At 39.2% G+C, this 24,943-nt stretch overlaps 1 protein-coding gene across 4 annotated transcripts; it reads right to left on the bottom strand.

Moving 5' to 3' along the window:
- Positions 1-977: 977 nt before the first annotated feature.
- On the bottom strand, positions 978-24,943 carry LOC113122669 (uncharacterized). 4 transcript variants are annotated; one of them, XM_026294163.1, is made up of 9 exons: positions 24,623-24,943; positions 22,729-22,896; positions 22,351-22,500; positions 21,540-22,236; positions 19,635-19,773; positions 15,300-15,502; positions 7,782-7,931; positions 7,449-7,654; positions 978-3,560 (listed from the first exon to the last, which is right to left on the bottom strand). In XM_026294163.1, the coding sequence occupies exons 3-9, from the start codon at positions 22,360-22,362 to the stop codon at positions 2,358-2,360; spliced, it is 2,610 nt and encodes an 869-aa protein (XP_026149948.1). In that variant the 5' UTR covers positions 22,363-22,500; positions 22,729-22,896; positions 24,623-24,943; the 3' UTR covers positions 978-2,357. The 4 variants fall into 4 exon arrangements, with proteins under 4 accessions (XP_026149948.1, XP_026149946.1, XP_026149947.1 ...); XM_026294161.1 differs by lacking the exon at positions 22,351-22,500; XM_026294162.1 differs by lacking the exon at positions 22,351-22,500 and having other exon boundaries at positions 15,300-15,472.

The raw sequence follows: 24,943 nt of genomic DNA, 5'->3' as shown, positions 1-24,943 counted from the left end.
TATTGAGAGGTTGTTACAGATGTTTCCAGCTTTGAAAGCATTCTTTTTGTCACAGGAAAAACCGCCATGTCTGATCAAGAAGTTTTTTGAAGATGACATCAGTGAGATTTACCTCTGGCAGATGCACTCACTCATGAGTGTGTTTCAGTCACATATTCAAGACATGGAAAGGGAGAACAATTCAATTGTGGAAGTGAAAAACATTCTAGAGTCAGTCCACGCCTTGAAAGCAAGACCAGCAACTTCATGCCTCTTAAAGTTAAGGCACTATTGGCACAATGCCATAAGGATGGATTTGGTAATAGGTGTGACCATTTCAGTGCTCAAGTATAGGGTGCAAAGAGCTTTGATCAGGTCACTCACCTGAAGAAATTTGTGGAAAAGAGCAATTAAGATTTCAGTGTTCTGCAAGCACATGAGAAATAGACCAAATATTTCCAAAGGTCCAGAAGTTTATATTAGTTTAGTTTATATTTAGTGTTTTATAAGAAACCTGTTCTTGGGATATGACAAGCACACTGAACAAGCACAATGTTGTGTCACAATACTACAAGAAATTAGTTGTATGCATTTTGAACCACTACCCTGATGGGTCACTGTGGAGGAGCTTTCAGTTGACACCAATGTGAAAATGAACTCTGAAATGAGCATAAAAATATTTTAAATTGAGATGTAATGAATGCTTTTTAGCAAACCAAAGTGCTAAAAAAGGTAATACTTAAACATCCCACTAATACAGCAAGTCATTTACCGGTAAACTTAAAGAATATTAATGTTTTATTTGGGACATCAGGCAGGACACCATCTGCCAGAGCATGCATTTACATGCCCGTATATTGGGAGTATATATATATATATACACAATATACATTGGCAAAGATTTTCAAATTGAATAATTCCTTCATCAAGATCTGATGTGTGATTTAAGTGTTCCCTTGATTTTTTTTAGCTGTATACATACATTCATTAACAAACAATGTTAGTATATGTTTTATTAACATTCAAAGACATGTCAAAATATGAAACATTCATGCCTTTATTCATAACATAGTTTTACATATGTGGACAATAAATTAGCACACCAACCTGTAAACTGACAACATATATAAGGTCATGAGTATGAAGAGACTGTAATTAATTTACAAATGTGTATGTAATTATTATTTCTTTAAAACACCATAGGGTGTTACTATGAAGAAACAGACAATTAGTATTCTACGATTCAACTTCCCAAAAATCATCTGATAAAAAAAATCTAATAGCACCTGATGTAACATTAAAACCTTCTGACATTTCAATAAAGCCCATAATATCATGTGTGGGGTTTTATACAGTACACTTCATACACACATCATATGATGTTAATGAAGATCAAACGACAGCTGTTTCTTTATAGGTTGTTCTGCTGCACAAAACACACCGTTCTATTTCTACAAATGTACTCATGGACTCAGAAATAAGCTTGCCATATAAGGCACCCTCTTTTTTGCCATTTCAAATTGTTGTTGATCAAAGTGGTAATGTACCACTTTAAACAGTGCAGAAAATAGGTTTAGTCTTATATACTTCATTTTGAAAACCATTTTGTTCATTGAAGACACCAATAGATTGGGAGATCCTAATGCTACATAGGCTGTTTAAGACAGTTTGGCTGGTGACTGTGGAGCTGATTTTTTGCAACTGGTTCTGGTGGCTGTTATGGAAGTCAGAGTCAATGTGGATAAATTGTAGAGGTGTTTCTGTTGTGTTAAAGAACAGGTTCAAAGTTTTTCAACTCTTAAAACATTACTCTTGCTCTTGTGTACATTAAAAGAGGTTTTGTTTGCTGTTATTCTTTTTGTTCAATGTGAATTTAAAGTGACAGTAACCAAAAATACACAATTCCTGCCTTTTCCATATAAAAACTACTTTATTCAGAAACAGCAGGAAAGCATAACACATCTTTTCTATACTGTCTACTACTGTATACAACACATCCTTCTGGTTTATTTTTCTTTTTTTACTGTATTTTAGTAAGAGAATTTAAATTATCCTACAATCATAGACAAATGTCGACAAGTCAAGGTCATGTCTGTGGAGATTCTCATTTTATCTTTCAGGTGAAAGATAAAATTGGAAGTTCCATACCAGCATTCTCTCAGACTAATGAAGCTACTCTGATGAGTGGTGAAATGTTTCGATCTAAAAACTAGAAGTCCAGTTGCCATGATTCAACCTCTAGATCAAGGTCATAATGTCACTATCCAACCATCCATCGTTATGCATGGCCTATAATCAACCGTATTTAGTCTGTCAAATATTTCTCATTGTCTTCAACATGAATTCTCAATGAAGGGAAGAATGCAAAGCTTTTCATATCAAGCTTGAGTGCTAGTGCTGAAGATTCTAGGACTGGTCCTGGTCTTAATGGCTGAGGTAATCGACTTTGTCTGGGTAAGGCCCTTTGAAGAGCCCTTAGAAGTGCTAGAATAGGTACTGACTGGTGCACTATCCTTTGTTGAGTCCTCTGTGGTAGCCTTGAAAGATTCTTTGCAAGCACCCCTAGAATTATAGATACCATAGCTACTGGTTGGTGAAGTACACTTGGTAATGTCCTTGCTAGTACCTTTGTTAGCACCTGGTGGGTGAATGTGTACATATGTAGATGTCAATGAATTAATAGCAGCTTTAGTTACAGTAGTCCTAGCAGTAGCAGCCCTGGCAGCATTTCTTGAATCAGCAGACCTTGTAACTGGCTTAGAGATTGTACATGAAGCGGGATGATTTTGTTGAAGCCTTCCTTCTCTCACTCGTCTGCATATAACCTTGCGAGCAGGGTCAAAGCTGGTGATGACATTGCTAAGGTCAACCATTTGTTGAGATGTCTCCAAAGCAGCAATGCCTGTCAAATTTAATTTACCAACATCTTCCTTGCCCTGTATGTGTTCATTAATAAGTCTGACCTTCTCTACTCTCATCTGTCCAACATAACCACATTTGTCCTGTCTAAGTTCTTCACCATGGCTACCAGTGGTTTTACTTGCATGGCTGTCACAGTTGGCTTCACGTTGTGGGAACTCACCAACGTGACAGTAAGTCTCCAATGGTACATCATTATTGATGTACTGCAGTGTTCTGCACTTCTTTGATGATTTGTTGTCCACAGGAACCTGATTCCAAAGGACATGACTGGTGTCTGGTGGAAGGCCTCTTCTCCTTCTGGACAACCTCAGGACACTAGCGTTCTGACTTAACTGTCTGATGATTGCACCATTAGTCAGTGGTATTTGTGCTGCAGTCTTGCTCATCTTTCTTCTTGATTTCTGGCAGCAACTGAAAGTCTTAGGGTTGCTATAGTAGGTGGAATTGCAAAGCATCTGATGGTTGCTATACCTAGTCAGGTGTTTGTTGTTGGTTTCCTGGGATCTGCTTTGAGAAGGGCCTCCTGGTTTATAGGTATTACTGAGCCCTGTGTGGGGCCCAGGGGATTGTCTGCTAACAATCCCTGTGCTATTCTTTAGGAGTGGGACTGACCTGACACAGGAGTCTCCATGATGTGACAGCCCATTCACCATGGCAACCTACAACAGAAAGGATGCATTATATCTCTTATTAGCAGAAATTATGAGTTATGAGCATGACCCCGTAAATTAATCACAATTGACAGTGCTCCACCCCATGTTCTCCATGGTTCAGCCACCTGTGGATGATTATATTGCCAATCTGCCAATTGTCTGGTACTCCCTGGGTTTTTCCAACATCTTCACCCTACACAGTGGAGGGCAGCTGCTTCAATCCCACTCCCTACCAAATTGATCATATTGCTGACAGCGCTGTAACCTCACTGCGTGAAATGCTTGATTCTGTGGCCCCTCTGAAAAAGAAGTTAGTGAATCAGAGAAGACTAGCACCATGGTATAATTTACATATTCGTACCTTAAAGCAGGCATCACGAAGGCTGGAAAGGAAGTGGCGTTCCACAAACTAGCCTGGAAAAACAGTCTACTAACATATAAAAAAGCTCTCCATGAAGCCAGAACTGCATATTATTACTAATAGAGGAAAATAAGAACAATCCCAGGTTTCTTTTCAGCACTGTAGCCAGGCTGACAAAAAGTCACAGCTCTGTTGAGCCCAGTGTTCCCTTAGCTCTCAGCAGTGACGAATTTATGAATTTCTTTACAAATAAAATCATAAAACTATTAGAGATAAAATTCAGCAGATGCTTCCTATACCTGCAATAAATGAATCTTCTACTACAGTAGCTCTTATGTTTAGACTGCTTCTCTCCCATAGATCTCTCTGAATTTACATCAGTAGTTGCTTCATCGAAATCATCAACGTGTCTCTTAGACCCCATCCCGACTAGACTGCTTAAAGACACCCTGCCATTAATGAACTCATCTTTGTTAGACTTGGTAAATTTATCTCTAGTATCAGGCTACGTACCACAGGCCTTTAAGACTGCAGTAATCAAACCTTTACTCAAAAAGCCTAGTCTTGATCCAGGAGTCTTGGCTAATTATAGACCAATATCCAACCTGCCATTTATTTCTAAAATCCTAGAAAAAGCTGTTGCTATGCAGCTATCAGACCACTTACACAGGAATGAACTATTTGAAGATTTTCAATCAGGATTTAGAGCACATCATAGTACAGAAACAGCACTGTTACAAGTCAGCAACGATCTTCTCTTAGCCTCAGATAATGGACTTGTTTCTATTGTCCTCCTAGACCTTAGTGCAGCATTCGACACCATTGACCACAACATCTTATTACATAGACTGGAGCATGTGACTGGTATCAGGGGAACAGCGTTAAAGTGGTTGCAATCCTATTTATCGGACAGATTCCAGTTTGTTCATGTCCATGATGAACCTTCCACACGAACAAAAGTTAGTTATGGAGTTCCACAAGGCTCTGTGCTAGGACCGATTCTGTTCACCCTGTACATGCTTCCTTTAGGATATGTCATTAGGAAGCACTCTTATTAATTACCACTGCTATGCAGATGACACTCAGTTATATCTATCTATTAAACTTGGTTAACACAAACCAGTTAACCAGACAAGCCTGTCTAACTGACATAAAGGCCTGGATGACCAGTAACTTACTTACTTTACTTTTAAACTCAGAGAAAACAGAAATTATATTTGGGCCAAAAAAATCTCAGAAATAACTTTTCTAAAATTATAGCTACTCTAGATGGCATAACCCTGGCCTCCAGCACTACTGTAAAAAACCTTGGAGTTATTTTTGACCAGGACATGTCCTTTAACCCTCTGGGGTCGACGCATCTTCTCCTGATAACGCCGAAACAAACTTAAATTACTTCGTCAATTCTGATCGTACAGATAAAAGAAATATATCATTCAAATCTGTGAAGGGTCTACTTTTAGTTGTATACCTGTCAGGATCTGTATTTTTGAGTTCCTGTTTTATGCTTTTATTTTGTAGGTTCCTTTAGGATTTGGTTTTGTTTTGTCTTTTTCCACTTTACTTTGACCCAATTAGTTGATTGTTTTCACCTGTCCCTCGTTTGTGTTCTTCCCTTCATGTACCTCGTTTCTGTCTCAGTTCCTGGCTAGGTCATCTGCCCTCATATGCGTTTGTCTGCCATTACTGCCAGATCTGCGGTCTCTGCCTTTTGTTCTCCTGGGTTTCAGTTAAGTTTTGTCTGCCTCTGTTGTATGTGTGTTTCACCATGTCTCATCTTCTTGTTTACCTAGCCACATGTTTAGTCCCTCTTGTTTTTGCTTTGTCCCTTTAGTCTGTGCGTTTGTTTTTGTGAGTCTGGTGTGTCCTCCGAGGTGTGTGTGACCCCAGACCTTCGACCTCGTTTGTTTTTGTGAATCTGGTGTGTCCCCGAGGTGTGTGTGACCCCAGACCTTTGATTGTGTTTGTTTTCCCCCTTGGTGTGTGTGACCTTGACCCTCTTGTCTCGTCTCCTTGGTTTGTGTTGTCTTGACCCTTGGCCTATGTACCTGTGTCCCTTTAGTCTTTAGGTTCATGTTTTGGCTTTTTGAGTTCTGTCTAAAATAAAGTTTCGTTTTAACCTTGAGTACCAGAGTGGGCAATCCTTGGTCCGATTTCTAACCCCCTCAGCACCAACCCTGACAATACCATCATAATAACAACAAAACGTTGTGCTTTTTTTAAATAAAGAAAGCCGACAGGGTGTGCTCTCGGCCTTTTCTGTCTCTGCCGTTTCTCTTCACAGATGCGTAAATAAAACAACCAGAATCTCAGCGAATACTTGGCTCATAAAAATAAGAATTATATAGCTAGAAAGCTTGAAATGTTTTCTTTTAAATGAAACAATTCAAGTTGAAAACAAATCATCACTTTTTATTTAATCTGTATGAACGTAAGGAGAAGTACATTTTCTCCTGTCTCGCCTCATTACAGGTAATGCGGTCCCGCCTTGTACTCTGTTCACTGTTCACATGGAAATAATCTCAGGTGAACCAGGTAAATGTGCACACCCCGAGAAATGACATAAAACGTCAAATTTCATCATAGAATTTACTTAATTTTTCAGCGCGTTTGGATGATGGCGCGTCACAGACGTGAAGAAGCGCTCCTTATATTCCACACAGAGACAAATAGTTTAGCTTGTCCTCAGAGTAAAAACACTGATTTTAACTCAAATGAGGAATGTCTGGCTCCTCATTGTGTTGTATTGTGCTGCACTAATTCCCTCTCATCTACATTGACTGAAAGGCTCATTATGCGCCTCTTTGTCTGGTCGTTCAGTGCGTCTTTTGTGTTCTCAGGTAAATCACATGACTATTCATCCTCAGACACACCCTCTTGCATATGGCCTTTCTGGACAAAAAGTGTCTTAGAAAATTTAAATCAGTGTATTGTTTACTGTGAATGTGTGAACAAGATGACTTTCACAACACTCTGAAGTAAACACTTTAGCCTACAACATGCAGGTCTCCAAAGTCTTGTGAACCAAAGTTCTGTTTGTGTTTTATGGTCTTATTTCAGTGACTAAAAAAAATTGTAGTTTTGCACTAACCATGCATAAACACATTTTTCTCAAAAACACAATCATGTATAAACTTGCTGCTCACATATTATTGTAGCCAATTTTGTGCTGATTACAGTGTTATTAGACTTTAAACAATATGTTTAAAAGACACTGAAAAAAGCACAAATGTCAGGACATGTCAAAATTTGTCCAGGCCCCCAAAACCCCCTCAGACCCCAGAGGGTTAAAACCCATTTTGTTTTTATTTTATACTTAGCCAGTCCATCTAGCTTATTTTGTCCTACTGGGCTACTGTGAATGCTTCTAAGCATTGAGAATGAATGCTTAGCAGTTAAAGTTAGTGACACAGATGAGAGCAATGCTCCACAATCAAATATATGTACATGTATCAGTGCTCAGTTTGGTCTTTATAGAAGTGATGATAAAAGACTGCATTCAGACAGAGAAGCAGAGAAAAGGATGGCCATACCTTGTTAGTCCCCCTGACCTGCAGGGAAAACTGGCCAGGTCTCATAACGTGTTTGTATCTCTCAGCTCCCTCTCTCCTATCTTCCACTATAGCCTCCCTCCTCCCACTCTCCATCCTCCTATGTGCTCGGGCAGTTAGAGGGCAAAAGGAGCTGACTGCTGCAGAGCCTCCAGGTCTTCCTCTTAGAGACCTGGAGTCCCGCTGCACTATAGGACAGCAAGAAAAATAGTGGTACAATGACAGACAGATGGACATTTATAAAGCAAAAAGAAAATGAGGCCCTTAATCCTACTCTAACAAGAAGATACACAGGCTGGTCAGTAGATAAGTTACCTGCTGTTCGTGTGATCATGCTCATTTTCTTTCCTTCAGCTGCAGTCATATGATTGGTGGAAAGACAGGAAGTAAGATGTTGAGTGTCAGCTGGCGCTTTCTCTCGTCCACTTGCTAAGAAGGCCATTTTTTTAGGCAATGCTGCTGAACCTGAAGTGAAAAAACAAATGCCTTTGTTGATATATTTATTTGTGTATGTGTGTGTGTGTTTCCTTTTTTCCCCAACATTATGGGAACTTGGCCTCCTCACTGTGACTAAATCCAGGTCCCCACTATGTAAATCAAGAGGCGCCTTGCTTTGAGGTTATGGTGAGCTTAGTGTTACAGTTAGGCAAGTACAGGTTATGGTTAAGGTAGGTTAAGTCTCCTGTAGCGGACCTAAAGCAACAGAATTGATTCATTCTTGATTGAGGCAGGAGTGATATCCTTTAGACAATTTATGGCTGTAGTGACCTAAGGTGGTGCAGGCCCTAGCCAACAAGCACTGCACTGTCAAGACTCCATTTGATAAAGAGCAGATCACTGAGAACCCCCCTTTTTTGGTACTTTACATCCTGCGATAAATTGCTTTAGAACGACTCCCTTTTCAGGCAAGACCTGAAACGTATATAATGACTTATGAACTGGTCTTTATATCCGTACATTTGTGCTTTGATTGTTAAACATGTAACAGGTATGACCAGACTTCTACAGAGCATTGCTGTCAGACTACGGTGTGATAGAGTTTTTAACTGAAATTCTAGACTTCCTATCTGATTTAGTGCTTAGTTCAGATAAAGTCATTATAGTGGGAGATTTTTACATTCATGTAGATGTTGAAAATAATAGTCTCAGCACTGCATTTAATTCTATATTAGATTCAATTGGTTTCACTCAAAATGTTAATAAGCACACCCACTGTTTCAATGACACCCTTGATCTTGTTCTGACCTATGGCATCAAAATTGAACATTTAATAGTTTCTCCCGAAAATCCTAATTTGTCAGATCATTCTTTAATAACCTTTGAATTTAGGATGATGGATCATGCAGCATTTGGAAGAAAATTCCACTACAGCAGATCTTTATCTGGCTACGCTGTTAATAAATTTAAGAAAATGATTCCATCTTTATTTACATCTATGCTATGTGCCAACACAGTGGAGGGCAGCTGCCTCAATCTCACTCCCTACCAAATTGATCATATTGTTGACAGTGCTGTAGCCTCACTGCGCAAAACGCTTGATACTGTGGCCCCTCTGAAAAAGAAGTTACTGAATAAGAGGAGATTAGCCCCATGGTATAATTTACATATTCGTACCTTAAAGCAGGCATCACGAAGGCTGGAAAGGAAGTGGCGTTCCACAAATTTAGAGGATTTTAACTAATTAACTCATCTTTATTAGACTAAGTAAATTTATCTCTAGTATCAGGCTATGTACCACAGGCCTTTAAGACTGCAGTAATCAAACCTTTACTCAAAAAGCCTAGTCTTGATCCAGGAGTCTTGGCTAATTATAGACCAATATCCAACCTACCATTTATTTCTAAAATCCTAGAAAGAGCTGTTGCTAAGCAGCTATCAGGCCACTTACACAGGAATGAACTATTTGAAGATTTTCAATCAGGATTTAGAGCACATCATAGTACAGAAACAGCACTGTTAAAAGTCAGCAACGATCTTCTCTTAGCCTCAGATGTTGGACTTGTTTCTATACTCCTCCTAGACCTAGGTCCTCCTAGACCTTAGTGCTGCATTCGACACTATTGACCACGACATCTTATTACATAGACTGGAACATGTGAGTGGTATCAGAGGAACAGCATTAAAATGGTTGCAATCCTATTTATCAAACAGATTCCAGTTTGTTCATGTCCATGATGAACCTTCCACACGAACAAAAGTTAGTTATGGAGTTCCACAAGGCTCTGTGCTAGGACCGATTCTGTTCACCCTGTACATGCTTCCTTTAGGCTATGTCATTAGGAAGCACTCTATTAATTACCACTGCTATGCAGATGACACTCAGTTGTATCTATCTATTAAACCTGTTAGCACAAACCAGTTAACCAGACTTCAAGTGTGTCTAACTGACATAAAGGATGACCAGTAACTTTCTACTTTTAAATTCAGAGAAAACAGAAGTTATTGTATCTGGGCCTAAAAACCTCAGAAGTAACTTTTCGAAAACTAAAGCTACTTTAGATTGCATAGCCCTGGCCTCCAGCACTACTGTGAAAAACCTTGGAGTTAAGTATGTCCTTTAATTCACACATAATACAAATCTCTAGAACTGGCTTCTTTCATTTCAGCAATATTGCAAAAATTAGGAGCATCCCCTCTCAAAATTAATCTTGCAGGAACACTGACAGGAACTAGCAAGATAAATCACATGTACAGTATCTCACAGAAGTGAGTGCACCCCTCACATTTTTGTAAATAATTTATTATATATTTTCATGTGACAATTGCAGTTACTGGCCCCACCAATCTCCAGTGTCTATTTGTTGTTTATTGTTGGTGTTCTTTTCTCTCTGCTCCATCCACTCACTCCAACTGGCTGAGGCAGATGGCCGCCCAAACTGAGCCCGGTTCTGCTGGAGGTTTTTTCTTCCGTTAAAGGGAGTTTTTCCTCTCCACTGTCGCCAAGTGCTTGCTCATAAGGGATTTGTTGGGTTTTTAGTTTTTGTAAAGTGCCTTGAGATGATTTGTATTGTGATTTGGCGCTATACAATTGAATACAGAAGCCATGCTATTGTTTATCTGTTATTTATGCTTGTAGTTAATCCATATAACTATGAAGTTTTATTGATTTTCCTTTATGATGTTGCTGAACTATTGACTCTGGTTAGTTACTAAGTTTGTCATGTGTTTGAACTTTGCAGGGTGGAAAAAGAAATTATTGTTCCCATCTTAGAAAAACATTCTTAAAACTTACAACACAATCAGTTACTCTCTTGATTCACACATGACCAGTGAGATTTAAACCAATCAGCAGCAAGGATGCAGCACTTCCTGGACCAATCATATCGTGCCAAGCACAGTCACAGGGTGAACCAGATGGATTCCCTCACCCAACGTGGAAAGACACAAAAAGACAGTACACAGACAGACAGACACACCATGGACTCTGAAAGAGGAGAACTCTGATAAAGAACTTTGGAACTGAACTCTCAGAAAATGAACAGACCCTGACGAACACGCTGAACAGAAATGGACAGAGTTCCAGACAGATTCAAAGAAAGTTAAGAGATTTCCAGACTCATTAAGACTCTCTCTCTCTGAGGAGAAGATGAAGTAGAGACTGCTTTTACTGCCCAGCAGAGGAGAAACAAAGACATTCTCCCTGTGTGTGGCTGTCCTACAGCTCATCTCCAGCTGACCATCTCACATCAACCAACTCCATGGGACGACCCTGCAGCGGCCAGAAGGAGAGAGAGGAAAGGCAACAAACGGACTCCAGGCAGAGTTTCCTAGGCCAGCCCAGGATTCGGGGGAACATCTACTCTCTCCTTGAAACCCCCCGCAGACTACAGTTGGAACAGCCCACAGCAGAACGGACCGATTCTCAGTAAACCCAAGGACAAGCAAATAACCTGTGGCTGTGCTGGTTGTCTCACATTAATCAGCTGATTTCCATAAGTACTAGAGCTTCCTCCTAAACCATGTTTAGACCCCAGACTCAAACACAGAACATAAATTAATTTGAAGATTTCTTTTTGACCGCTGCAAACAACCTACTGTTAGACTGTTATGTTTCATTCTTTAATTCAGATAGTTTCTCTGATCAATTCTCCCTCCATTCCCCCCTATGTAAATAGCATGTATGTACTGTAAATAGCTAAATAAATATTAAAAAGACAACTGACTGGTATCATTGATGTTATTTCACAAAGTAAATACGTCACTGAATCGGGAGAACTCTCCCTCGCACTATATATCTAGTAAGTAGTGTGAGAATTTTACAACAGAGCAAATGGTCACCAACTTAAACCAATGTGGGGGTTGAATGTTTGCTTGACCCTTTCATGGTATGTGGTTCTGTCAGTTTATTGGTTTAGTGTTTTAGGGTAGAAGGTTGTAAATGACTGCCAACAATTTGTTTCTTTAATGGTAAGAAGACTGAAGATAGTACCTGAACAAACAATGTGGGGGTCTGTTTAGGATTAGTCCAAAGTACGGTATATAAACTGCTCTTGTAACACAGACGGCAGAGGACTTCTGCAAGGACCCGTGATTAAACCTGAGATGTTTCATCACACTTGTGGTTGTTTTCTGAGAATTAGCAACTCTCAAACTTAAAGAAATTTCTACCACAATTTGGCGACGAGGATGGGATGGACATGCCACTGACCGGCACTTGTTCTGGACCGAAGGAACCACCGGTGGTAAAATTTAAAAATGAAGGGAAAGTTCCGCTCCGACAAACGGAGGGCTGGAATCCTGCCTGAGGTCAGAACGGGTGGCAGACAGTGGATGCTCCATTCATTTGATTAGTGAGTACAGTGTTATGAATCATTTCTTGTGTATGTCTGTTAAGTGTTGATTTATGTTTTTGGTATGTTTTTGATCTGCGTCAAAGAGAAAACCCTAGGTGTGTGTGTTTGGTAATCACGTGATCTTTGTAATCCCTCCTGGTAATGAGACCGGTGTGTCTGAGGGACAGATGCCAGATGATGAAAAAATAATCCTAAAAAAACAAAAAAGAAGAAAAAAAAAGAAACAACGAGAAAACTCCACTGGCTGAGGATTACAAACGTAAGTCTTCCTTCGGGAAGCTATATGGTTTATTAAGGAAACGACCCGTACGTGGAAAACATGAAAAAATTAAGACAGTACTGAAGAAGTAAGCTATGATTGTTAATGAGACGTTCGATAATGTTGTTAATGTGAACTAAGCTGTTAAATGAGAAGTAAGCTATTGTCTATGAGGAGTAAGATGTTATTGTCAATAAGAAGTGAACTATTATTGTCTATAAGAACCACCTTAGAATTTGTCCCATATCATCAACTGGGCATATGAATGAGCTGATAATGTCATAAGCTTTGTGGTGACTCCTTCAGTGTCTTGTATGCACAATGTGTGTACAATAAGGGGACATTGCCCGGAACGAATGTGTCATACAAACTACCTGGCTGAAGAAAGTTACCCAAAATTAGTGTTTGTCTGATAAGATCCGACCATACGATGAGATGGGAAGATCAGTGTGAATGAGAAACTATTGTGTGTGTGTTATAAGCCCAATGAAAGTGTAAGCACCAGCCCCAGTGCTAAATGATGGTAGATAAATGGGTTAAAAATGTGGTTATAGAATGTTGTTGAGAAGGAGAAGAGGAAGTGAAAGAAGGAAAACAAAGAAGGAAGAAATAAATTGGCACTCTTTTCAAGAGTGAGAAAGGGAGGCAGAAATAGAAGTAAGAAAAATCTGCTGCAGAATTAAGGGTAAAGTTAGAGAAGTGATGTTGAGGAGAATAAGAAGGACAAAAAGAAATGTAGGGTGAGAAAGTAGAAGTTATGTTTTGCAGGTTCGTCAAACTCCGATGGGGACACATCAGACCCACAACACGGCACCAGTGGGATCACAACAATTCACCGCTACGATGGACACCTTGGATGAAGCTGTGCAGACTGCAGTTCCTCTCAGAGTCTGCTGGTTTGATTCATGATACTGGACAAAAGGGGGGTGAGTCACCAGCTGATTATTGCACCCGCATGGAAACTCTTTTCGCTGCACACTCCGGATAATGTGGCATACAGTCACCTGTGGAAGACTGCATTAATAAATGTCTCAACCTGGCCCAAGGAGCTGTGTCAAGATGTTGTGTCGGCTGGGAAACAAAGACTTTGTCAAATGTATGGACACATATCTTACACACAGAAAGGAACCGAGAGGAGTCAGACATGGACCAGATAAAAAATAAGATTCTCCAAACTGCTCACCAGCAGGAAACTACACCATCTCGCAGGAGCCTGCGATCTCGACAGAACAACACAAGGAGACGTTAGAGGAATCAAGAATTTCTGCAGAATCGGCTTCAAAGAGGACAGTTTCACACTTTAAAGGACATGAACACATATCCTATAACTGAATCAACAAAAACTGATGAAATACAATTGAATGATTGCACCTCAGGAAACCCATATGATGACAGTGCTATAGAAATACCCTGACTAATAATGTAATGTTTTTTTCCCTCTGATTGGTAATTACAATTGTGTTGAAACTTTGTGTCAAAAGGGGGGAATGTGAGGATTTTACAACAGAGCAAATGGTCACCAACTTAAACCAATGTGGGGGTTGAATGTATGCTTGACCCTTTCATGGTATGTGGTTCTGTCAGTTTATTGGTTTAGTGTTTTAGGGTAGAAGGTTGTAAATGACTGCCAACAATTTGTTTCTTTGATGGTAAGAAGACTGAAGATAGTACCTGAACAAACAATGTGGGGGTCTGTTCAGGATTAGTCCAAAGTACGGTATATAAACTGCTCTTGTAACACAGACGGCAGAGGACTTCTGCAAGGACGTCCTCTCCGGGCCCGTGATTAAACCTGAGATGATTCATCACACTTGTGGTTGTTTTCTGAGAATTAGCAACTCTCAAACTTAAAAAAATTTCTACCACAGTAGTTAGCCCTGTTTTCTAAATAAACTAAATGACGTTGGCAAACAGCACTTTTCCAAGTGTTGTGTGAATTTAAGATTCATGTATGCATACAGAAAACATTCCTTCTAAGTGTGTCATGATATAAAGAGAATGAAGTTTCTGGACCAATTACCAAAAACTGATGGAAAGAAAAAAAGTACGATGAGTATATGTGGGTGTGTACGTGTGTTGCCTGCATTGTGTGCACTGTCTGCAGTTAGTGCTGCTGTCGCTCAGTCATACTGACATTTTCTTAGCAGCAACTGAACAGTATATGTGTACATAGTAGTACTTTGCAGCATAGGACTAATGTTGAAGGCCATATACAAGTCAGCAGCATCAATCCCCAGTTACCAAAGTTGGGCCTTCAATCCTTTCCTCCCTCTAAAACTAATTATTAGTGGGGAGCTTTTTCTTTCACTAATACACATTACACATTCCAGGCTATCTTTTAACAGAAACAAGTTTTTATCATGCGCAAGCAAAAAGTAAGCCCAGTCAGCCAGTCACTAAAGATGGTTGTTGTTTTTTTCTCTTTTCCTTTAGTCACAAGTGCAGTAGCTTCATGTATCCTGTTCTTGCTATCTCATTTATTTACAATTATTTCTCACTAATAGATAGAATTCTCTGCTTGCCATAGAATTTATAAGTCCTACAAGCCAAATCTTGTGAAAGACATTATTTATAATTCCAATAAGCCATTTTCAGAGACAGACAATCAAATTAGTTATGTGTAATAATTCTTATTAATATTCCTCTCAAAATTCATAATTGAGTCCATTTCCAAACAAAATATATATGGAATGCAGCTGAGCTACTGGCAACCAACACTTTCAAACTCAGTTCACACCAATACCTATGGTGTATAAGGTAGCTTCTGGAATTCTAGCTTACCTCTTAGACAGAGAAAAGACAAGAAGTCCTCAGTCTTGGGGCAACGTCTCGTCAGACAGGTAACCGCAGTCAGGTTATGGCTGTTGTTACTCGGTACTGATGTCATCAACACTGGTGGTCCCAGAAAGCTGTGAGGGGACTGGGCAAACTTCCTTTGCACTTGCAGCCTTGGTCTGTATAGATGCTCATGCACATGCACATGCCCACACACACAGACACACACAGACACACACACAGTATACAGTCAGCTGCCAATTAATTAGGTACAGCTGTTTAACGCTGTTCCTCTGATACCAGTCACATGCTCCAGTCTCTGTAATAAGATGTTGTGGTCAGTGGTGTCGAATGCAGCACTAAGGTCTAGGAGGACAAGTATAAAAACAAGTCCATTATCTGAGGCTACGAGAAGATCGTTGGTGACTTTTAACAGTGCTGTTTCTGTACTATGATGTGCTCTAAATCTTGATTGAAAATCTTCAAATAGTTCATAAGTGGTCTGATACCTGCTTAGAAAACAGCTTTTTGTAGGATTTTAGAAATACAGTGGGTACGGAAAGTATTCAGACCCCTTTAAATGTTTCACTCTTTGTGTCATTGCAGCCATTTGCCAAAATCAAAAAAGTTAATTTTATTTCTCATTAAGCCATGAGTCTTCTTGGGAATGATGCAACAAGTTTTTCACACCTGGATTTGGGGATCCTCTGCCATTCTTCCTTGCAGATCCTCTCCAGTTCTGTCAGGGTGGATGGTGAACGTTGGTGGACAGCCATTTTCAGGTCTCTCTAGAGATGCTCAATTGGGTTTAGGTCAGAGCTCTGGCTGGGCCAGTCAAGAACGGCCACAGAGTTGTTCCGAAGCCACTCCTTTGTTATTTTAGCTGTGTGCTTAGGGTCATTGTCCTGTTGAAAGGTGAACCTTCGGCCCAGTCTGAGCATTCTGGAAGAGGTTTTATTCCAGGATAACTCTGTACTTGGCCGCATTCATCTTTCCTTCAATTGCAACCAGTCGTCCTGTCCCTGCAGCTAAAAAACACCCCCACAACATGATGCTCCCACCACCATGTTTCACTGTAGAGATTGTATTGGACAGGGGATGAGCAGTGCCTGGTTTTCTCCACACATACCGCTCAGAATTAACGTGAAAAAGTTCAATCTTGGTCTCATCAGACCAGAGAATCTTATTTCTCATAGTCTGGGAGTCCTTCATGTGGTTTTTGGCAAACTCTATGCCAGCTTTCATGTGTCTTGCACTGAGGAGAGGCTTCCATCGGGCCCCTCTGCCATAAAGCCCCAACTGGTGGAGGGCTGCAGTGATAGTTGACTTTGTGGAACTTTCTCCCATCTCCCTACTGCATCTCTGGAGCTCAGCCACAGTGATCTTTGGGTTCTTCTTTACCTCTCTCACCAAGGCTCTTCTCCCACGATTGCTCAGTTTGGCTGGACGGCCAGGTCTAGGAAGAGTTCTGGTAGTCCCAAACTTTTTCCATTTGAGGATTATGGAGGCCACTGTGCTCTTAGGAACCTTGAGTGCTGCAGAAATTCTTTTGTAACCTTGGCCAGATCTGTGCCTTGCCACAATTCTGTCTCTGAGCTCCTTGGGCAGTTCCTTCGACCTCATGATTCTCATTTGCTCTGACATGCACTGTGAGCTGTAAGGTCTTATATAGACAGGTGTGTGCCTTTCCTAATCAAGTCCAATCAGTTTAATTAAACACAGCTGGACTCCAATGAAGGAGCAGAACCATCTCAAGGAGGATCAGAAGAAATGGACAGCATGTGAGTTAAATATGTGTCACTACAAAGGGTCTGAATACTTATGACCATGTGATATTTCAGTTTTTCTTTTTTAATAAATTTGCAAAAATTTCTACATTTCTGTTTTTTTCTGTCAAGATGGGGTGCTGAGTGTACATTAATGAGAAATAAAATGAACTTTTTTGATTTTGGCAAATGGCTGCAATGACACAAAGAGTGAAAAATTTAAAGGGGTCTGAATACTTTCCGTACCCACTGTATACCAGCTCAAATTAACGCAAAGTAATTCACAGAAAAGTGCTTCACATTGCATATTCAGGTTTCCTAACCCTCTGGGGTCTAAGGGTGTCTTGGGGCCCTGACATTTGTGCTTTTTTCAGTTGCTTTTAAACATATTAATGGCTAAAGTCTGATAACACTATAATCGGCACAAACTGGGCCACAATAATATGTGAGCAGCATGTTTATACATGATTGTGTTTTTGAGAAAATAACATTTATGCATTTAGTGAAAAACTAACAATTTTAATTCACTGAAATAAGACCATAAAACACACACAGAACATTGGTTCACAAGACTTTTGAGAACTGCATCTTGTAGCCTAGAGTGTTGTTCACTCATTCACAGGAAATAATATACTGATTTAAATTTTCTAAGACACTTTTTTTGTAGAAAGGGCATATACGAGAAGGCGTGCCTGATCATGAATAATCGTGATTGCCCTGAGAAGACAAAAACTCACATAATGAGGTAGATAATGAGCCTTTCAGTCAGGAATGTGGCTGAGAGGGAATTACTGCAATGCAATGCAGATGCAAACATTCATAATCAGAGTTGCGTTATTCCTCTGATAAGAAAATAAACTCTTCGTTGCTGTCCGTAACCATCCAAAATGTTTATTCACCCATGCCATCATCCAAACGTGCAGAAAAAGTAAGTAAATTCTATGATGAAGCTTGACGTTTTATGCCACTTCTCGGGGGCGTGCACATAATTACCTCCACCTCCGATCATTTCCATATGAACAGTGCGCTCAGTGTGAGGTGGACAGGAGAAACCGTACCACTCCTTACTTTCATATGGATTACATAAAAAGAAATTATTTGTTTTTGACTTGAATTGTTTCATTTAAAAGACGTTTCAAGCTTTCCATGCATATATTTCTCATGTTTTTGAGGCAAATATTTGCTGAGATTCAGGTTGTTTTTTTTACGTGTCTGTGAAGACAGGTGACAGAGAAGACAGAGAGCGCACCATGTGTTTTCTTTATTTTACAAAAGCACAGCGTTTTGTTATTACGAATGTATACAAATAAAAGTAGATTGTTTAGATTTGAATGATATATTGCTCTTATCTGTACGATCAAAACTGACAAGAGTAATTTTTGTTGAGTAAGTTTGTTTCGGCGTTATCAGAAGATGCCACAAAACAAGTTTGTCAACCCCTGAGTGTTAAAATCTGCATATGGTGACCACGTACCAACAAATAAAAACTATATTACACAACCTGTATAACATTGATTATGATGTAAATTTAATGAATAAAAATACTGTCCTTCTGTGCTTATGGAACGCCAGCACAATGGTAAAATTAAGCCCATATAAACACCATCATTATATACTGACATTATTTAATACAGTCACTCAGGATCAATATAATTTGGCTTCTTTGACAAAAAATGGGTTTGGACAAAGCAATGTCAATTAAATAAAAATATGTAGTGTGAAATAAGTGATTCCATAAATATTCACCCCCTTTAAAATGACTGACCTAATTCAACAGAGCCCTATCGGAGGCTATGGGATGCAGAAGATGATGGCCGGATGGAAGCTGTTGTTGCACCATACAAATGATTCATCTTTCCGTATGCTATATGGGACTGAGTGGCTGGCTCATAATGTAAGAGACTAAACATCAGTGTTGAAAATGTATTGAAAGACATCTAAATCTAAAATTGTTTGTTAAATGTATTTTTTATGTTGCAGGTTCGCACATGTTCACTGAAAAGCAGCAGGCAAGTGGGAATTATATTTATGTAACTTTTGTTAGATTTTTTTTTTTTACAGAAACCTGAAACCACTCAACTGTTGTTGGAACTTCACTGTTTTCTGGACAATTCCAGAGATTCAGACTGGACTACAGTAATGCACTCCATGTCGGGATTTCTGGGAGGAGTCGCCAAAAGCTCAAATATGTACAAAACGGCACTGCCAGGATTCTGATGAGGGTGCGAAAATATGAGCATATCACCCCGATCCTCCATACACTCCACTGGCTCCCCACCTTAGGGCTCCTTAAGACAGCAGATGCATTTAAAAGAGGGTTACAAACCTTTCTTTTTCAGAAACCTTAATCAGAGCTAGATTTATTTTTTACTAAGCCCATTTTAAACTGTTTTAACCAATTGCTTTTGTGTTTTTACTGTCTTTTATCTTTGTAGCATTTGACATACTGCTATTGTGTTTTTCTAGTGTTTTTTTTAACCTTCTGTAGCACTTTGAGATTTGTTTTCAAATATAAGGTGTGTTATAAATAAAATGTATTATTATTCTTCTGCAGCTATCTACAAGAGGAACTGACCTCTTGCCAGCAGGGTCATCCTTGTCGCGATGGATGTTGGCAGGTCGGTGATGTAGAGGACGAGTCTTTAAGGACCAACTCCAACTTGGATTGGCTGACAGGACAGATTGACGCTGGCTGATGCCATTAACTAGGGAGCCTGGAAAAAAACAGTTACAACGATACATGAGGCAGTTTCACTACTTTAAGAAATCATCTACCCCTATAATATCATATAAATCTAAGCAATATAAAACTATAATCAAAAGCATACAAGAAATAGTTTATATTACAGATAACTGATGTCGGATATGGTGTAATTTGTGGCAGTTGTAACAGGAAAGATGAGCTAATAGTCAAGGTTTATACATGAAACCAATTTTACAACTTTTACAAACACATCAAAAAGAATTCCCAAAAAATGTAAGTTTCAATTTCTTTATTAAACATAAGCAGTCAGGTGGTTAGACTGGAAACAAACCTACTTGAAACAAAATTCATAGGTGAATGGTAAAACCTAAATTTCCATCACAGCTTACACATCATGTTACTTTCACAGTTTTCCTTTTTCTTGAGGTATTCATCATACCTGGATTAACAGGTTAGTCGGATAATTTTGCTGACAATTCTACATTTTCCTTTACTGGTTCTAGGACTCATGTCTGTAATCTCAAATCTTTGCAAAAGCAGGTTTGTTCACAGGCTTATGCAATATCAACTAACATTTAACTATCGATGTGACGTTCTTAATAAAAAGAGACACTGACATTGAAGTGATTATACAAAGTCGTGCTTAGAAAATTAAGACTTTTAAGGAAATTCATTTATATGAAGGTTGCTGTATTTTGTTCTTCGTATGCTTGTATTCACTGGAAATAATGCAATGATTACACATAATTCCAGTGCACACAAGAAATGTTAACATTATTTATGAAAAACTATTAATACATAAATGTAAATGAAGATGATCTCTTTAACTCCTGTTACTTTGTGTCCTGTCTCGGCTTGGCACCCTGTTGCATATACGAGCATACACTTGTGCACACTACTATTCATTGATTTAAGGAAGACTATACAAATTGTACCATCATGCCGAAGCTGTGGATTTAAATGTGCATCATCCATCCATCCATCATCTATACCCGCTTATTCCTAACCAGGGTCACGGGGATCTGCTGGAGCCTATTCCAGCTCCCAGACCTCAGGCTTCCCAGACCATCAGAACCAGGATCAGATTCATTGCCAAGTATGCTGGACACCCTGATACAGTGGCTTTCAACATGCTTTGTTGTAAGTCGCCAATACATACGGGTAGGTAAAAAATAAATAAGTACAAAGCAGTAGAATATGTATAGAGGAAGAACTTCACAATCATTTCAAAATGTTAAATGGACAGATTGATATCCCTGAAGCCAAACTGACTTGATTTTATACCATGATGATTAAATGTTCCCTTAATTTTTGTGAGCACTTTATATATGTTATTCAGTGACCACAATAGCAAGCATTTATCTTCTATGATTGACTCCAGTTTTTCTAATCCATAATGCAGGACCCAATTACTCAGAAAGCCTTAACCAGCATATGAAAACTTAGCATTACACTTTTGATCCTGCAGATATTTAGTGATGCACTAAGAACACCCACAAGTGTGTTAACTTTCAGTTTGACCAAATAAAGTAGGTTAGATAAACTCAAACTCTGGGCTTGTTTCCACTTGTCTAATCACATAACTGCTCATGTTTTTTAACTGTTCCAAGATCTCATGAAATAATGAAATTAGTGATTACAGTTATAACTGATGGATAAAACTGAAAATAAAACTAAAATTGTGCAATGAACTGGAATTATCCTTCCACAGAAGCAGTCAAAACAGTCACAGCTGTGATTAAAACAGAAGGGAAGAAGAGTACTGATGGTACTAACCACTGACACTTCTATGAGTGTTTGACCTCAGAGTCCTGGCTGAGACAGGAGTGTTTAGAAATAACTCTGGATTTTCAGGTGTGCAGCTATTTTTCACCGAGTGTTTGTGCTGAGTAGTATGTGTATTTTTTATGTATTTTGAGTTCAGCATCAACGGTAAACTTTGAATTTTATGAGATCGTAGTATCCTGGTTGATACTGAATTCTTTTGGAATGTGTGTGTCTTGTCTTGTAGGTGTGTATGCTGTATACTGTGTGTAATTTTCCCTGCATGCATTTTTGATTGAATTTGTATATTCTGTAGTATTTGGGTTTTTGCTCTGTGTGAGCCCTGAGACAAGTTAGTTTTCTGCTCTTTGTTTGGGAGGTCATGATGATCTGTATGTTTTGAAATATACATACTTTGTGCATGGGGAATATTTTTCTGTGTATATATGTTTTGGTGTCTGCCTCTTTGCTGTGGCATATGCACACTTCGTCTTGTGCGTGTGTTTTTCTGTGAGTGTGTATTAGGTAGTGTCTGTGCCTTTTGGGGTACATGTAGCAGTGCACTTTTCATTGCGCGTTTGTGTGCATGTGTGTGTATGTGTGAGTGTTTGTTTGTGGCACGGTGTGTTTCTCTGAATTCCCTGAGGGAGAGGAACAGAACTTTGCGGACCAGACGTTCTTCACACCATGGCATCCCATCACTGATGTCCTGCAGAGTCACAGATACAAACACCATCATGTTTACATTCACTGCTAGCTGAGAATTATTGTCTCAAATTTGTTGATTCGATCATGTCACTACAAAAAAAACAACTGCACTTGCCTGTGCAAACATTCTTGCTGCTCTTCGTTTTTTAAGAAAAAATTGCTTTTTGTAAGAAATGGCACATGGTTTTGGTGCGCATGTATCATTTTTACAAGTGGTCTTTGGTGTTTTGGGCAGTCAAATTGTCTCTGTGCTAGTTGAGCTGTTCTGTAAAGGCGGACCAGGAAACAGCATTCAGTCTCCATCCGTAAAGATGATACAGAGCACGCTACTATCAAATATGTCATTTGTAATTTTACCTTAAGTAGACAAAAAGTTTTTTTTAGATAAACATTAAAACATTATAGCATCCACTGTGTTCTGTGCTGTACAATATCAAAATTGAAAAACTAAAAGCCAGACCATACACAACAGAGGAATGAATTTCTTACTCACATATTTCTTCTTGATAATATTCCTTTTGGGTCTGTCTGTACTCATCATGGCAAGCACACACACTAATTGGCACATGAATTGCTGAAGCCTCTTTTGTTGGACTTTGACTCTTTTGCCGTGTTGTTTCAACAAGTGAGGAAAAATAAACTCCAACTCCACTGATGTGTCCTGGAAAAGAGAAGTCAAGAAATGTTACACAAAACAGAGTTTACAAGTGTTCTAAGCCATTTTCTCTCATGTTACCCTGACCTGATGGACAGACTTAAAAAACAAGATACAAATCAGTTTCCAAATAAGAAATGCACATCAGTCAGTATAGGTACAAAGGTAGTAAAGGAGTTGTATTATAATGTGTTCATCAGACCAGTAAAGAAAAGGGGAATATTAACCACTGTATTATTTAATGTCCCATTTTAGGCATCCCTCTAATATCTGGCACATTACATCCTAAATAGCTTGCCAGACTATAACATGGCTGAAACACAGGGACTTGACAGCCAGTCATGCTCACATTCACATCTACAGTACAGAAAATCTGTCCAATCAAACTCCATGTGTCTGTGAGGAAGCCAGAGAAAATCAACAGAGACACAGGGAGAACAGGGAAAGGAATTCATTTATATATGCTCCAGCTATGAATGAATTTAGGTGCTGTTCTCTGAATTGTAGGCCATCCCTACAGGTTGTCCTATAAGAACAATATGAAGTTAATCTCCAGATCAGTCCCAGTATTTATTGTACATGCAGAATCACTCAAAAGGATCACTAATACAGATTCTAGAACTTTGATTATACATGAATATGTGGTCTGGAACGCACAAATGGCTTTAAGTCAGCAGGAAAATGCAACTGCCTTGAGACATGAAAACTGCTAAAATCTAGTCAGATCCTATTCTTCTCCGCTAATAGCAGTCACAATTAATTCCATGCATTGTGGTGCTGAACATGTGCAGCACCCTCTCCCAAAATTCTCAGATTGGATATCCACCAAAAAAATCAATGTTCTGGTTCCTAAGTGTTATGGCAGGAATGATGCTTCTGGCAAACACAACCTGACACTGTATTCAAATGTTAATTTAAAATATCAGAACCCCATCCTGACATGCAACAGGAAACATGACATGATGTAAACATACCACACAAATTGAATACGAGTTCTCATTCTTGACTTGGAAACAATTTGACAAGAAAAGCATCATTCCATGTTCTTTTACTGCTAGCCAATTAAGAATGAGTGATCTGCACAACTTAAATACCCGACAAGGGGAGAAGTGGCTCATAAACTACAGAAAACGCTAGTACATTTTCATACTTAAACCAAGTTAATTCTTGATCACAAGTTAACTTGATTTACCCTACAGTGTGTAAGACAAGAAATGTTAGACTTACGCAGTAGTGTTCAGAGCATCAACATGGAAGCTAATAAATGAAACTGTGGAGTTGTGACAGCAAAAATACGCAAATTAATAATCTCCGATCTGAACGTCCCATTGGTTCCAGTGGTAGACATGCAAAATCATGGTAGAACAGGTTATCAGAAAGTCTTAATACTTTGTGCACTGACAATGTGCTTGTCACTAAAGATATAAACTAGATGCACCTAGTAAGGATATAACAATGAGATTACAGTATATTGCAGTGGACATTTTGATTATAATCATACTAAATACAGATAATGTAAAACGATGTCCATTTATTTGCAGATGGATTACCGGTCTACAACCGCTCTGCTCGCAAACATTAAATGGATATGTGTCTGTCATAAGTAGTACACCTGATGGGTTTAACAGTGAATGATGATGTCTGCCGACATTCTGTGCGTACAATTCCAACCAGTCTACAGAACATAAGCTTAGGTGTGGCTGTACATAACAGTGGTAATTTCTGCTCTTACCTGAAGCAATAATCGATCACATAAATCCAAATAGGTTTACCGGCCTACATCACGAGCACACCGACAACCTGAAGGAATGGCACATTGACCCACTCACATTTTTTAACACTGGCATAATGAGTCAAAGTAAATATCTTAAGAGCTATTCTGTGTCGTTATTCGCCTCCCTGACCCGGAGTTTAACCCTGTGAGCCGTTTGGGTTCTACAACTGTACCACTGCGGCCACTGAAGCAGTTGTTTCCGAAGCAAGGCCCACCCCGTTGTATTTAAAATGCACGTATATTATTTTAGCTATAATTGGTAAGTGGCTTGCAGTTCGC

Source organism: Mastacembelus armatus, chromosome 16 (genome assembly GCF_900324485.2).
Source record: "Mastacembelus armatus chromosome 16, fMasArm1.2, whole genome shotgun sequence".
NCBI classification, from domain to species: domain Eukaryota; kingdom Metazoa; phylum Chordata; class Actinopteri; order Synbranchiformes; family Mastacembelidae; genus Mastacembelus; species Mastacembelus armatus.
This window is presented reverse-complemented; position numbering and strand designations above follow the sequence as displayed.